Source organism: Choloepus didactylus, chromosome 1 (genome assembly GCF_015220235.1).
Source record: "Choloepus didactylus isolate mChoDid1 chromosome 1, mChoDid1.pri, whole genome shotgun sequence".
NCBI classification, from domain to species: domain Eukaryota; kingdom Metazoa; phylum Chordata; class Mammalia; order Pilosa; family Megalonychidae; genus Choloepus; species Choloepus didactylus.
Genome location: NC_051307.1, coordinates 197806937 through 197820306, shown reverse-complemented (window position 1 = coordinate 197820306; position 13370 = coordinate 197806937). Strand labels below are relative to the sequence as shown.

General features: G+C 38.9%; 1 protein-coding gene across 1 annotated transcript in view; it reads right to left on the bottom strand.

Moving 5' to 3' along the window:
- The window catches only part of LARS2 (leucyl-tRNA synthetase 2, mitochondrial), a 176960-nt gene that overhangs the window by 52179 nt on the left and 111411 nt on the right, over positions 1 to 13370 (bottom strand). The window contains exons 10-11 of the mRNA XM_037848996.1: positions 5410 to 5514; positions 2088 to 2203 (exon numbers count right to left, since the gene is read on the bottom strand). Of these exons, the coding sequence (XP_037704924.1) occupies positions 2088 to 2203; positions 5410 to 5514 (221 nt within the window). The remainder of the gene's footprint in view (positions 1 to 2087; positions 2204 to 5409; positions 5515 to 13370) is intronic.

Here is a 13370-nt window from a genome sequence, read left to right as displayed (position 1 = left end):
GCAGGGGAATGAATTGGGGCCTCAGCTTGAAGGACCAGGACATCTCTTTTTGTATTTAAATGTTCTCATTCTATAGACACCAGGGCAGAACTCTAATAGTACAAAAGAGAAATCTCTTGTCTCCTGACACTTTCAGTGAAGCAAACTAATTATAAGTCAGTGTGGTTCAGTGAAGATGAACTGTGCATAGACTTGTGCCAGACATCAGGGGCACAAAGATAAATAAGATCTTATTTATGTTTCCCTGCTCTCAAGGAGCTTACAGTCACAAGGCATAAAGAATAAGAAAACATAACTGCATTTACCAAATGCAGCCCTTTTCATGAACAGTCCGTTCACAATAAGTGACGCGTCTTCCCAAATACGCAGCTCTCTACCAAGGGAACCACTTACGATCTGGGGGGATGTTTTCTATTCTATCACTGCCTGATATCTATTATCATATAATTAGGATGCAAATTATAACAAGTTCTCTTGAAAGTCTCCCTTCTCCATGGATTATTGTCTTTACATTCCAGAAGCTCATGAATGGAAAGAACCTTTTGCCATCCATTCTCCTTCTCTCCACTGAAGAATTCCTTTATTTCATGTCTTCAATCTAGAGTCAGAAGAGAATTCAACAAGACTATATGACACTTTTTGAAGGAAGCCAGAGAGTACAGTTAATGCTAGTTCTATACTAGGGAGGGGGCACTTATCTGGGCACATCCGAAGCCTTATTTTGGCCATGGGTGTCCACTTTCTTGCCCTGAACAAAGTTATCTGGGACCCTCTCACAGACACCTGGGAGCTTGCCCAAACAAAGTCTAAAAACAGAGTCCAGGATCAATATCTCAGAGGATGACTCATGACTGGGAATACAATTTATGAAGTGAAGACACAAACATGAAGTCAGAAAACACTGTAACTTCTTATAAAGGAAAAAGCCTTTTTGCCCTTATTCTGATTCTAAACAACAACAACTAAACCTGTAACCAGGTGGTCCCAAACCTGAAAAACGTGCATCTCGAGGTCTCATTGAATCAGGATCACCCAGCATGAGATTCATAAGCTCCTCTCCACTCTGCTGAACATTGGAATCACCCAGGGAGCTTTGAACACTCTTTATGACCAACCTTTCTCTTCTCTCCCCATACCTATTAAATCAGAGTATCTGGGGTGGAACCCAGCCATCAGTAGTTTAAAAAACTTCCCAAGTGTTTTCAGTGTGCAATCAAGTTTAAGAAAGAGTACTCTAAACCAGTACTTCTCAAACTTTAATATGCATACAAATCACCTGGGGATCTTATTAGACTGGGGAGGGTCTGAGATTCCACATTCTCAACAAATCTTAGGTGATGCTATGCTGCTGGTCCAGGGACCAAACTTTTTGAGTAACCAGGAGCTAAGCCGGTGGTTCTCAATATTTGATCTTTAGACAGCAGCAGCAGTACCACCTGGAAACTTGTTAAAATTGCAAATTCTTGGGTCCCACCCAGGACCCACTGAATCAGAATCTCTAAGATGGGGATGAGACAATCTTGTTTTAACAAGGCCATGAGGTGAGAATCACTGCTGTAAGCCATTTCCCATTTCCCTCTCCCGATCCTCTTTCATCACACTTTCTGGATTAGTTCAAACAGAGCTGGGGCAAACAAGAGATAACCTTAACCAAATAAATGTGACTCACAACTTCTCTGTTTGTTCTTGTAAATGAGTTGTACTTTAGTTGGAAATCAGTCAATAATCTAGGGGGAAAAGAAATCTTCTAGAAGAACAGCCAATTTCAGTCACCACTCCCAAGGAAACAGAGTTCCCCAGAAGAGATAATTTTCCTCTCTAAGAGCATATTCCCAAAATAAAATTTAATTACTTCAATACCATACTATTCTAGGATTGGGTTCGACTTCGAGTTGATAAACGTCTAGATCTTCTAGAAGAATATTATTCTGTTTGTATAGATGAAGAAACAAGGCTGTGTGATTGTTAGGTACAAGGATGAGTGGAGCAAGGTTATGATTTGCATTTGAAGGGCAAGGCCTCATCATCTTATCTCAAGGTCATGATTTTAGAGATAAGTCCTTAGGCCCATTCCATGGGACACGAACCTCAGCAGAGTTGATTAGTCTCTCTGTACCATCTGTCAAAGTTTCAATAACTTCTGAGTAGGACAGGCCCAGGGTTTGGGCTAAGATGGTATCCTCCAAGCTGGTGCTGGGAATGCCTATTCAGAGAGTAAGAAACATAAAACATCTCCTTCACAAAATGGTCAAAGCACAAAATAATTGACAGCACTGATGCTCAGCTTTAACTTCTTTAAGGAGACTCTCTTAATTACAGGAGTTACAAAACCACATTACATTCATTGAGAAAATGGAGAACAGTCTTGGAGAATCCGACTACCCTAACACAACCAGTTTATCATATTGGTATTATTTCCTTTATGTCTCTTTCCTTTTGCTTAGTTTATTTTTTTTTTTAATACTTGTAATTCTAAAATATACAATAAGATGGTAAATCACAAGGGTCTGGGGAACTCGCTGTTTTAATTCTCTCAATGACAGAAGACAGTGCCTTTCTCTTGAGAAGCAAGGCTGACTCCTTCAGCACCCAGAACCCTAGAAAAATCGTCGGGAAGTCGAAAGCTAGCAACTGTGTTTCTTCCTACTGTGCTTTGTTCATGAAGGCAATAATACATTCTGAATAGACATTTATTCTTCAAACCACATACGTCCTTGAGAAGACAGAGTTGAGCATAAGTAAATCACTAATCCAGAGGGGCTAAGGCCTGCTGTTTAGGCTTCAGCTATTTATAAAAAGTGTTTTTTTCAGTTTTTCAGTTGCTGGTCTCTAGGGCAGGGTTTCTCAACCTTGGCTGTACTGACATTTTGGACCAGGTAATTCTTTGTTGTGGGGGCTGGCCTGTGCATTATAAGATGTTCAACAGCATCCTGAGCTCCTATCAGTAGCACATCCTTAGTTGTGACAACCAAAAATGTCTCCAGAAATTTCCCTATGTCTTCTGGTGGTAAAATCAGCCTTGATTGAGAACCACTGCTAAAGGGTCATCATCTGTCATGACTATTGGAACCCTTGTGGATACAACACATCATGTGGTAACTGAGGAACATAAAACTAAGGATAACGCACAGAATGCTTATGTTCGGCCTCTGTGGACAACCTCTCTGAAGCACTCCCCTAAAAGGATGGCTTACTGCTTGGGAGATATATTATAAAGCTCTAGAGTATGATGGAAAGTTCTGTGGTGCAATGGAAATCTCTGTGTTGTTTCAGCTGTGACTTTTGACAAGAAACATCTAATGAAGCAAATAAATGTTCAGAGTGGATATGAAGGATACTGAAGGGTGAGACAAATGGCAAAAAGAAATATTACCACAATTTATGCTCAAGAAGGGAAAAGAGTCATTTATTACATTCCAAAAGTGTACAGTTTAGAGTAACTAGGAGTAATATTTGAAAGGAAATATTGTGACTAAATTTATTTGGCCACAAAAAGAATGCTTTTCATGGAACTACCATCTGACCTGGCAATCCCTGGCAATCTTTTTGGTATTTACCTAAAAGAATTGAAAGCAGGAACTTGGACAGATAATTTGTACACCAATGTTTAAAGCAGCATTATGCACAACAGCCAAAAGGTAGAAGCAAATCAAGTGTCCATCAATGAATGAATGGATAAAGACAATGTGGGATACACACACACACACACACACACACACAATGGAAATTACTCTGCCATTAAAAGGAATGAAGTTCTTATAATGCGATAACTTGGATGAACCTTGAAGGCATCATGTTGCATGAAATAAGGCAGACACAAAGGGATAAATATTGCATGATTTCAATTACATGAAATAACTAGAATATGCAAATTTATAGAGACAAAAAGAAGACTACAGGGTACCAGAGCGGGGGTGGGGGTGAGGAATGGGAGTTAATGTTTAATGGGTACAGAGTTTCTTTTTGAGGTGATAGAAAGTTTGGGTCATAGATGGTGATGATGGTAGCACAACATCGTGAATGTAATTAACACAACTGAACTGTATATTTGAAAGTGGTTAAAGTGGGAAATGTTAAGTTGTATATATGTTAATACAATAAAAACTAAAAAGGAAAAATAAAAACAAAAGAAATAAATGTTGGGCACATGAAGTTGAGTGGAATGGGAACCACTTGTAACAGTGCAAGTGGATGGTGAAATACTGTTTTATCTCTGTTTATTTCTGCTTATGTTCTTCTTGGATGGCAAGAAGCAGTAATTTAGAAAATGTTAATTCTGTAAGTGCGGGAAATGAAGCCAACAAGAAAAACTATTCCCCATGCTCACTTAAAAAAATCAGATATTTTTTTTTCCTTCAGAATTCTCAATACTGTATCAATGATTTGACTTAGAATACAAAAAAGTTACACCAACAGTAGCTTCCTTTGTTGTTTATCCTGGCTGACTGTTTTATTAAATTTTACTCATTACAAAACAAATAAAAGTAATGGGAAGAATTATTCCCTTTAAACCACACCTTTTCCAGGTTTAAATGGTCATAAGAGAATGACTTGAATGGCTTAATATCTTTTTTCTGTTTAGATGTTTCTTCAGCTCTCTTCATCGAAAACTGACCTGAGCACTATGAGGAAAAAACATGATTTTGATAAGAAATGTTTCTTCTGTGTGCTATGAAATAATGTGCAATAACTTTTTCTGCAGGGTTTTGGTACTTTGGAGACTGGCTAGGATCTACAGCATAATGTTACTAAAGAGAAATACATTAGTCCATCCTAGAGGCAGGACATCTACAACAGGGTTGTCTGTAAGCTGCCCATCCCTTTGTTCATCCTCAGACTTCCTGATATGTGACAATAGATTAGAACGCTCAAAAATGAGTACGACTGCCAAGGACATCCAATTTACGGCTCTAAATATGCCTTGTGTTTTACTACTGTTTCATGCTCCTTTTCTTGAATAACTCAAGTTTATCTACCCCACAAAGCCTTCACCAAAAACCCAGCCCACATTGATCACCTGTGCTTTAAAACTCCACCTCAGCAGTTGCTGTTGGTTCTGTGAATTCTGACACTGAATTTTCATCTGAGTTGTATTGTTCCCCACAGTGTACAAGCCCCACCAACTTTTACAGGCAAAAATCTGTGGGCCAGACATTTATTATTATTCTCAATAGCAATTAGCAAGGTGCAATATTCTTAGGATGTTTTCAAAATGTAGTTCTTAAACAAGGGATGATTAAATGAAGGGGCATTCATTTTTTTACAAAGAAGCAAAACAGATTATGGAACTAATGGTTGACTCTTCCAGTTGCTGGCAATAGGTAAGTATTTTGATCTTAAGACTGCAAAATAAAAATGTCTGGTGACATAAAAAATAAAAATTCTGATGATATTTGAAGAGCTGCTTACCTATTTTTGAATCCAGGGAGCCCTCGAAGTCTGCTTTGGCCATGATAACCACAGGGACCTCCTGCTGGGTGAGCACGTTTACAGCCACCACAGGAGTGCAGCAATCTGAAAATGAATGCAGAGAAGCGTGGACGCCAGTCAGCCGCGACACCATGGTCTGAATCTCAGAGGAGAAGAGTGAGAAAAAAAGCATTCCAAATTCTGTGTTTTGTGCTAATTGTTAAAGAATTTGTTCTTTGAAGGGTATTAATAGATAATTCACACCAGAGGAAAATCAAAAGCTTAAGCAAGCACATGGCTTGATGTTCATCGTGTTCATAACCAAGGGAGAGAAAACAGCATAGTTGCTTTCTAGATAGAGGGGTAAAGACATTCCCACCACCTCCTTTTCCTTTGGAAAAATACCTCAACTATACAGAAGAAGGAGAAACTCAAAAGGTATCTACATAGAAACTAGTAGATGTCTGAAATTCCAAATCACAATACTTTGAAGATGGAAGTAGATAGGGGAGTAGAAAATGACAGAGCCAAGAAGAGGAAAGAGATTTCCAGACACAGAAAGTCAAATATATCCTTTCCAAGTACTTCTTAGGAGATACTGGAGGATGTGTTCCAGCAACATGAAGGGGTCAATTAAGAAAGAGGCAGACATGGAATCCAGGAAACAGGGACTCCGAACAGGAAGAAGATAAGTAAGGACATTAGCAGAATAAAGAGGGAAGTTCTAGGACAACAGCTGTGCAGCAGAGGTCTGGAGAGTGACCAGGTCTGGTTGGACCTGGATGGGGAACCCTGGGAGGCATCATCAGGAATACAAGGGAAATGATGATATTATCTGGCAGGTTGGAATATACCGAAAACTGTCTTGAGAGGAGTTCTAAAGAGCTGTTGGTAGGTGTGGAGAGACTTAGCCAGGAATTCAAAGAACACAAAGCAAATGAAAAAAAAATGAGGAAATTATGAATTTTAGGAAAAATAAAGTTATATAAAAAGGAAAATGTAATCATAGTACACTTGGCTCAGCTGTGAATGATATTTATGTGGTCATTATAAAACACTTAATTTGGATTTATCCCCAAATTTTGTCCTCTTTAATGAAGCTTGTTACAACTACCACAGCAGGGAGACAAACCATACATATCTCACTGAATATATGTAAGGCTGGGAGCATAAAGACCCAAATATGGTCCCAAGGGAAGAAGAGATGGGGGGCTGTGTTGGTAAACAAACAATTAATGAATTCACTTGAGTTTACTTATCACTTAAGCGCTTACCAACAATTTTATTAACTCCAACTATTTAGAATATTTGCCATGTTTTAAGACTTCATGTAATTATCTAAACCATGTTTTACAACCCCGAAGTTAAAATAAAGCTAGGAATTAGGATTTATATTTCAAAGAAGTAAAGACAGGCTCTGTAGGTATCCAAGCAAGCTCCTATCTTCTTTCACCGTAGGTGTTAGGAGGCGCAGGGTTGGGGAACAGGAAGGGGAAAGAGTGAAATTCTACCTTAATGGTTCACCAAGGCTGAGGTTCAGCACCCACAGTACAGATATATTGGCTGGGAAATACCTGCCACCTGAGCCACCCTAGTGTTGATTCACTTCTCAAAGTGAAAAGTCATATTTCTGATTGCATGTTTTCCCTTCTCAAAGAAGAGGTGTACATTTTCCCATTCTGCAATTATGATATTATGCTATAAGGAGGATGCGAGGTGGGGGAGATGGAGTAAGAGGGTGAAAATTCTCAACTACCATAATAGGAAGTCACTCAGTAATGTGTGGAACCAGTGAATTGAGAGACAGCAGTGCAGGGATATCATACTGACACGTTGAGGCCCAAAACAGAGAAACAGCTTGCAGCACAGACTGCCAGCTGATGCCAATATCCATCTCCCCTGTTGCTTCAGCAATGGACTGTTTACTAGGCCATGTGGATGTCCAGCTAAAGGCAGCCCTGCTGAGCCTCCCCTGAAGCTCAGTGTGGTCATGGGTATTTCTAGGTCATGCCCTTAAAGGGTAGATATATGCCCATTTTTTTCCCATTTCTATGGAGCATTTGGGACCACATAAATAAGGCCAAGACCCTAGGAAGGGCAGAGCATGAGGACAGAAGGAGCCTTGACACTGACTGCCTCACAAAGTAGAGGTGTCATACCTGCTCAAGAGTTCCATGTGGACAAGAAATAAACTTCTGTCTTTTTAAGCCACTGTTTATCTAGGGCTCTGTCATGGCCACTAAACTTATATCCTGAGTAATACATGCCTAAAAGAACTAAAAGTGGTTGGGTGAGGAGGCTACTGTTATTGTTGTTTAAAATCTTTTAGCACTCTTTGACTTTGCATATAATGTACATACATCACTTAGATTTAAACAATACAAATTGAATTTTAAAAAGAGATGAAAATTAATCTTCATATATTATCATTTTACACTTGATAATTAGTAAAAAAATAGAAAAAAAGTTAGAAGGGTGTGCCAGTTTGAAGCTGTTATGGACCCCAGAAGAGCCATGATCTTTTAATCCAATCTTGTGGGGTGGGGCCTTTTGATTGAATATTTCCATGGAGATATGACCCACCCAACTGTGCATGAGACCTTTAATTAAATTATTTCCATGGCAGTGTGAACCTGCCCATTCAGGGTGGGTCTTGATTAGTTGACTGGAGTCCTTTAAGAGAGCTCACAGAAGGAAGGAGTTCACAGAGGCTGAGAGAGACATTTTGGAGAGAAGCTCAGATACGTAATCCAGAGTGTGACCCTGGGAGAAGCTAAGAGTCGATACAGACGCAGTCACTTGGAGATGCAGACAGAAAGACTCTGGAGTTTGGAGTTGCTAAGCTAAGAGATTAAGCCCAGAGTGTGCGCCGGAGAAGCTGAGAGAGGACCCCCAGACGATTAGAGAGAAACACCCTGGGAGAACAAGCAAGAATACACAGGAGCCAAGAGAGAGACGCTAAGAGAGACAGAAGCCCAGAGACATTTTGGAGAAAGCTATTTTGAAACTAGAAGCCAGGAGCAAAGGACCAGCAGATGCCAGCCACATGCCTTCCTAGATGACAGAGGTGTTCCGGACGCCATCAGCCTTTTTTCAGTGAACGTATTCTTTTTTGATGCCTTAGTTTGGACACCTTTATGGCCCTGGAACTGTAAATTTGTAACCTAATAAATCCCCATTATAAAAGTCAATCCTACAACCCAGAACCCATGAATCTTGAAGACGATTGTACAAAAATGTAGCTTATGAAGGGTGACAATGTGATTGGGAAAGCCATATGGACCACACTCCCCTTTATCTAGTTTATGGATGGATGAGCAGAAAAATGGGGGAAAGAAAAAAACAAACAAACAAAGGCACCCAGTGTTCTTTTTTTACTGTAATTGCCCTTTTTCACTTTAATTATTATTCTTGTTAATTTTGTGTGTGTGGTAATGAAGGTGTCAGGGATTGATTTGGGGGATAAATGCACAACTACGTAATGGTACTGTGAACAATCGAATGTACGATTTGTTTTGTATGATTGCATGGTGTGTAAATATATCTCAGTAAAATGAATTAAAAAAAAAAGTCAATCCATTTCTGGTATTTTGCATAACGGCATCTTTACCATACCAGAACACAGGGTAACAATGTTTGTGAAGCCCCAATGAAATGCATATATTATTGGATGTAGTGCTGTAAAGCCCTTTAGGAAACAACAAAGCAACACGTAGCAAGAACTAGAAAAATGTTCCTGGTCTTTGACCAAAAAATCCCACTCTTGGGAATGCTTCCTAAGGAGGAAATTCTATAGAAGTAAAGAGCTATGTGGACACAAATGTTTACAGCAGATATTTCTATAATGATTCCAAACATAAAAAAGGTCAAATGTTCAACATGACAGGGGAGATTTTGGATATTATGATACTATGATGATCAACTTAATAGAATATTATGTATGAATTAAAATTGACAATTGTGAAGCCTGTGTAAAAATAAACATTTTCTGATACCATATAAAATGAAGACAAGGGAATAAAGAGACAGAAGGAATTTTATTTTTAAGATAAGTGTTCATGGGAATATGAATTAAAAAGTTATTTGACCACATGCAAAAGAATGAAGTTGGACTCCTACCTCACAATAATAGAGAGAAATTGACTCAAAATAGATTAAAGACCTAAAGGTAAAAGCTAAAGCTATAAAATGCTTAGAAGAAAACATAGTGGAAAAGTCATGACCTTGGCTTTTGCAATGGACTTTTAGACATTATACTAAAACCACAAGCAACAAAATTAAAAATAGGTAAGCTGGACCTCATCAAAATAAAAAGCCTTGTGCATCAAAGGATATTGTCAAGAAAGTGAAAAGACAACCCACAGAAAAGGAGAAAATTTTTGCAAGTCATGTATCTGACAAGGGATTTGTATCTAGAATATATAAAGAACTATTAGAACTTAATAGTGAAAGACAAATAACCCAACTAAAAATGGACAAAGGATCTGAACAGACATTTCTTCAAAGAAATGTGAAGTAACAGAAGCATTTCATATGGCAGTTAGATAACAGCTAAAACACTTTAGTAATTGCAAAGGAAACATTTCAGGTAAAAAAGGTGCTCTGTGTTCTCAGGGCACCCACTGCAAAGATGGAAGGCCTCTCATGCCCTCTGGAAAAGCAGACAATTGACTTTCCTTCAGTATTCACCAAAGCAGTGCTCCATGCAACTAGTTCTCAGGGATATTTGGTGGGAATGGAGTCCTAGGGTCAAGTAAGTGTTAAAAGTGCCCCAAATGGCAGCCTCTCTTTGACAGTCACAATGCACATTAGTACAGCAAAGGTTCTGAGAAGTCCAGAGCAAAGAAATCTATTTTCCTTTATTCCAGATTATTTGAGCAAAGAAGCTTTTCTCCTCCACATAACACCTATTAACATGTGCTGAAATAATGCTATTAGAAACAGTTTGGTTAAAACCAAACTATAATCCCCACAACTACAGACTCTGTTCTTCACCCTTCATCCCATCCCCATGCTGATACAATAGTGAGCTGAAATACATGGTTCCAAAGCTCTAGGGTAGGGGTATTTTAATATTAGGAATGCAAGAAAAGACTCCAGGAAAATGCAGAACAGTGTCTAGAACTCTGATGATATTTCCCTATTGATATTTTTCATGGTTCTAGTTCCTATCAAATCAGAGCTTACATAATACAAATTTAAATCAGAGCCAGTCAGTTGAGAAAAGGAGGCAACATCAATGATTGTGGAAATAAACCTCAAGACGTCTAGTGAAGCACTTCACTTTTGCTCTCTTAAAGAAATCTGTGCCAAATTATAAGATGCTAAGCAACAGCGAGCACATTTAGACAACAACATCAGCAATCCAGCTGGCCAAGCCAGAAATCAGGAAATCGTTCCAGGATCCTCCGCCCTCGCCGCCTTCCCAATACTTCTCAGAGCTGTTTCCTCCTCTCCATTCTGACCACCGCTGTTCTGTGATCTTCACCATCTCTTCTGGTCCCCTGCCTCCACTCTGCCCCTTGTGCATCATCTACCTGTCACTTTCCTTCCCCAGAGCCCCTCAACACTCCTTCTCTGCCCCATGCCCTCCATGACCACCTGCCTGACAGCATCGTCACTTGCTCTGCTAAGAAAGCTAAACTTGGAAAGGTTAAGTGACCTTCCTTAAGTCATATAGATGGATCTGGGACCAGAACTTTAGTCATCTTATGCTAAATCAGGAGCCAATATGAAGAAATCAACTTAGTAAATGAAGGCAGCTATGTGCTGCCATGACCCTCAGAGATCATTGCTTTAATACTAGTCAGTCTCAAAACCTGACATTATAAGGGAAAAACAAGTCACTTGCCTGCTGTGAGTCAGTTGGCAATGGTAAATTCAGGTTTAAAATATAACTACAAAGCCCAGGAGGAATAAATTCATATCCCTATTGTAATTTTAATGATCCTCTTGGGAAAACTGCATTGTTTACAACATGCCATACTGCGTATCTGTATATACGTCACTCTAATATGATGTCACATGTCCAAATCCAGGGACCTGATGTGCAAATTCATCTAGAAACTTTGAATTAAATTGACACCTGCAAAAAAGAATATTTCCACTCTGAAAATTAGAAGAGGAGAATTTAGAGCCACGTATGATGTTCTGTTTGGAATTATTTCAGAAATTATTAACAAGAGGGGAGAAAGAAGCTAATGAATCACTCGGTACCCAAATGGAATGACTAGGTCAAGTCAGGTGTGCCAATACCAAAGTCGTCATGAAAACAGTGCTCTCTTCATATACTAAAATAATCTCTCAATTTTTTGCATATGAAAATGTTTTGAATTTATCTAGTGACTTTTGTCTCGGGAACTGTGTCTTTTATAACTTATTAGCTCATTAATCCCCTACTAATATTACCTCATTTTAATTTGAATCCCTAAAATAAACCATAAGAAAAAAAAAATCTAAGGACTAGATGCTTACATTTTTCAGTTTTTCAACTTTAGATATTATTCAACCATCATGGCCCTCAAGGAATCTCAAATTGCTCATGAGAGAAAAAACTATGAGTTTTCCCTCCAGTATACTGAACAGTGGAAAAGAATCCAAATTTTCTTTTAAGTGGAAAATAAAACAGAGGTAGCTATATTGGACTTTGTAAGCATACACTGAAATTTTAACTCAAAAGAAGTGGTGAAACCAAGTGATATCTGCTTGGTGGAGTGAATTATGCATCTACCTGGCTCTTCTCTACGACTCCTGGAAGGCAGGCATGCTCATCTATGCATTCCCAACAGAGTTTAGCATGTAGCAGGCTCTTGGTAAGTACTCACAGATTTGAATGTGGGCTTTAATGTCAAGTAAACAATCAAGTAGAGGAAAATTGGGATGGCACTGTTGATATCTCCAACCTGATATCGAGAAATGTTTCATTTCGTTTACTTCAAGAATGGCAATTTTTTTTTTAATCTTGAACTCACCATCCAAAATAGTTTTGTTATTATATTTATTACTCCAGACCCCAATAATTCAGATTGTGTATTTTGGGTTAAAATTTATACTCTATGAAAGGATAATATGGATGAGATTTTTGTAGAAATATTTAAATTTCTCCAGAGACCAATTTCTAATCCATAGTGGACTTCCTTTCACCTGCCTAGGATCCATATCCCCTTCCTCTGGTAGGAGCCCCTGCGTTTGTTTTGGAGAGCTGCCCTTCCCTCACTGGGTACAGTCCTGATGGGACTATCAAGGAAGGTGCACTATCTTCCCTTGGCCAAGAAAACAACCAGGGGTATCAGTTACACCAATCAGACCCCAGAGTCTACAACGAAAATCTCAAACAAGTGCCCAAGCACACCAACAGTGGCACCCAAGAGACTGTTGGCAACTACGGCCAAAGCCCCCGGGGCTGACCGGTCTAAGTGCTCTCCAATGCTGGGTCTTCAGCCTTCACTCTGAGTCAGCCTTCCAATATGTTCCCCTTTCCCTCCGGGTTAGCCAGAGATGGATTCTGTTGCTTGAACTCCCCAAATCTTCACTGACCAGTAACAACTTGATATGCTAATTCCAGGTCAGCGCATCCATTCACAACATGGGTCTGTACTGAGCAGGACTCTTCCGCTTAGATTACTGTGTCAATTCTTTAAAGTAATTAAGTTGCTGGAAAAGTTTCCTGTAATTCTCACTGGCTTCCCTCTAGTCCCTATCAATGTAGTTTTATGTAATGACGGAATTTATAAATTAAGCAGTTTTCATTCCTACTGGAAAAGAACCTTAGATTAGATTATATTTAAAAAGAGAGAGCTGAGCTATCAGTCAGATGCTCAAGAGGCAGACAAACTCATAATTAACAGCGAAACCAGGGGCAAGTAATTTAATGTTTTAAGAGCTCTTTTTTATCTTCATGTTTCAAAATTTTAAAAATAATAAAAAATAAAATTATGGTGAAGAACAAATCATTTAAGCTG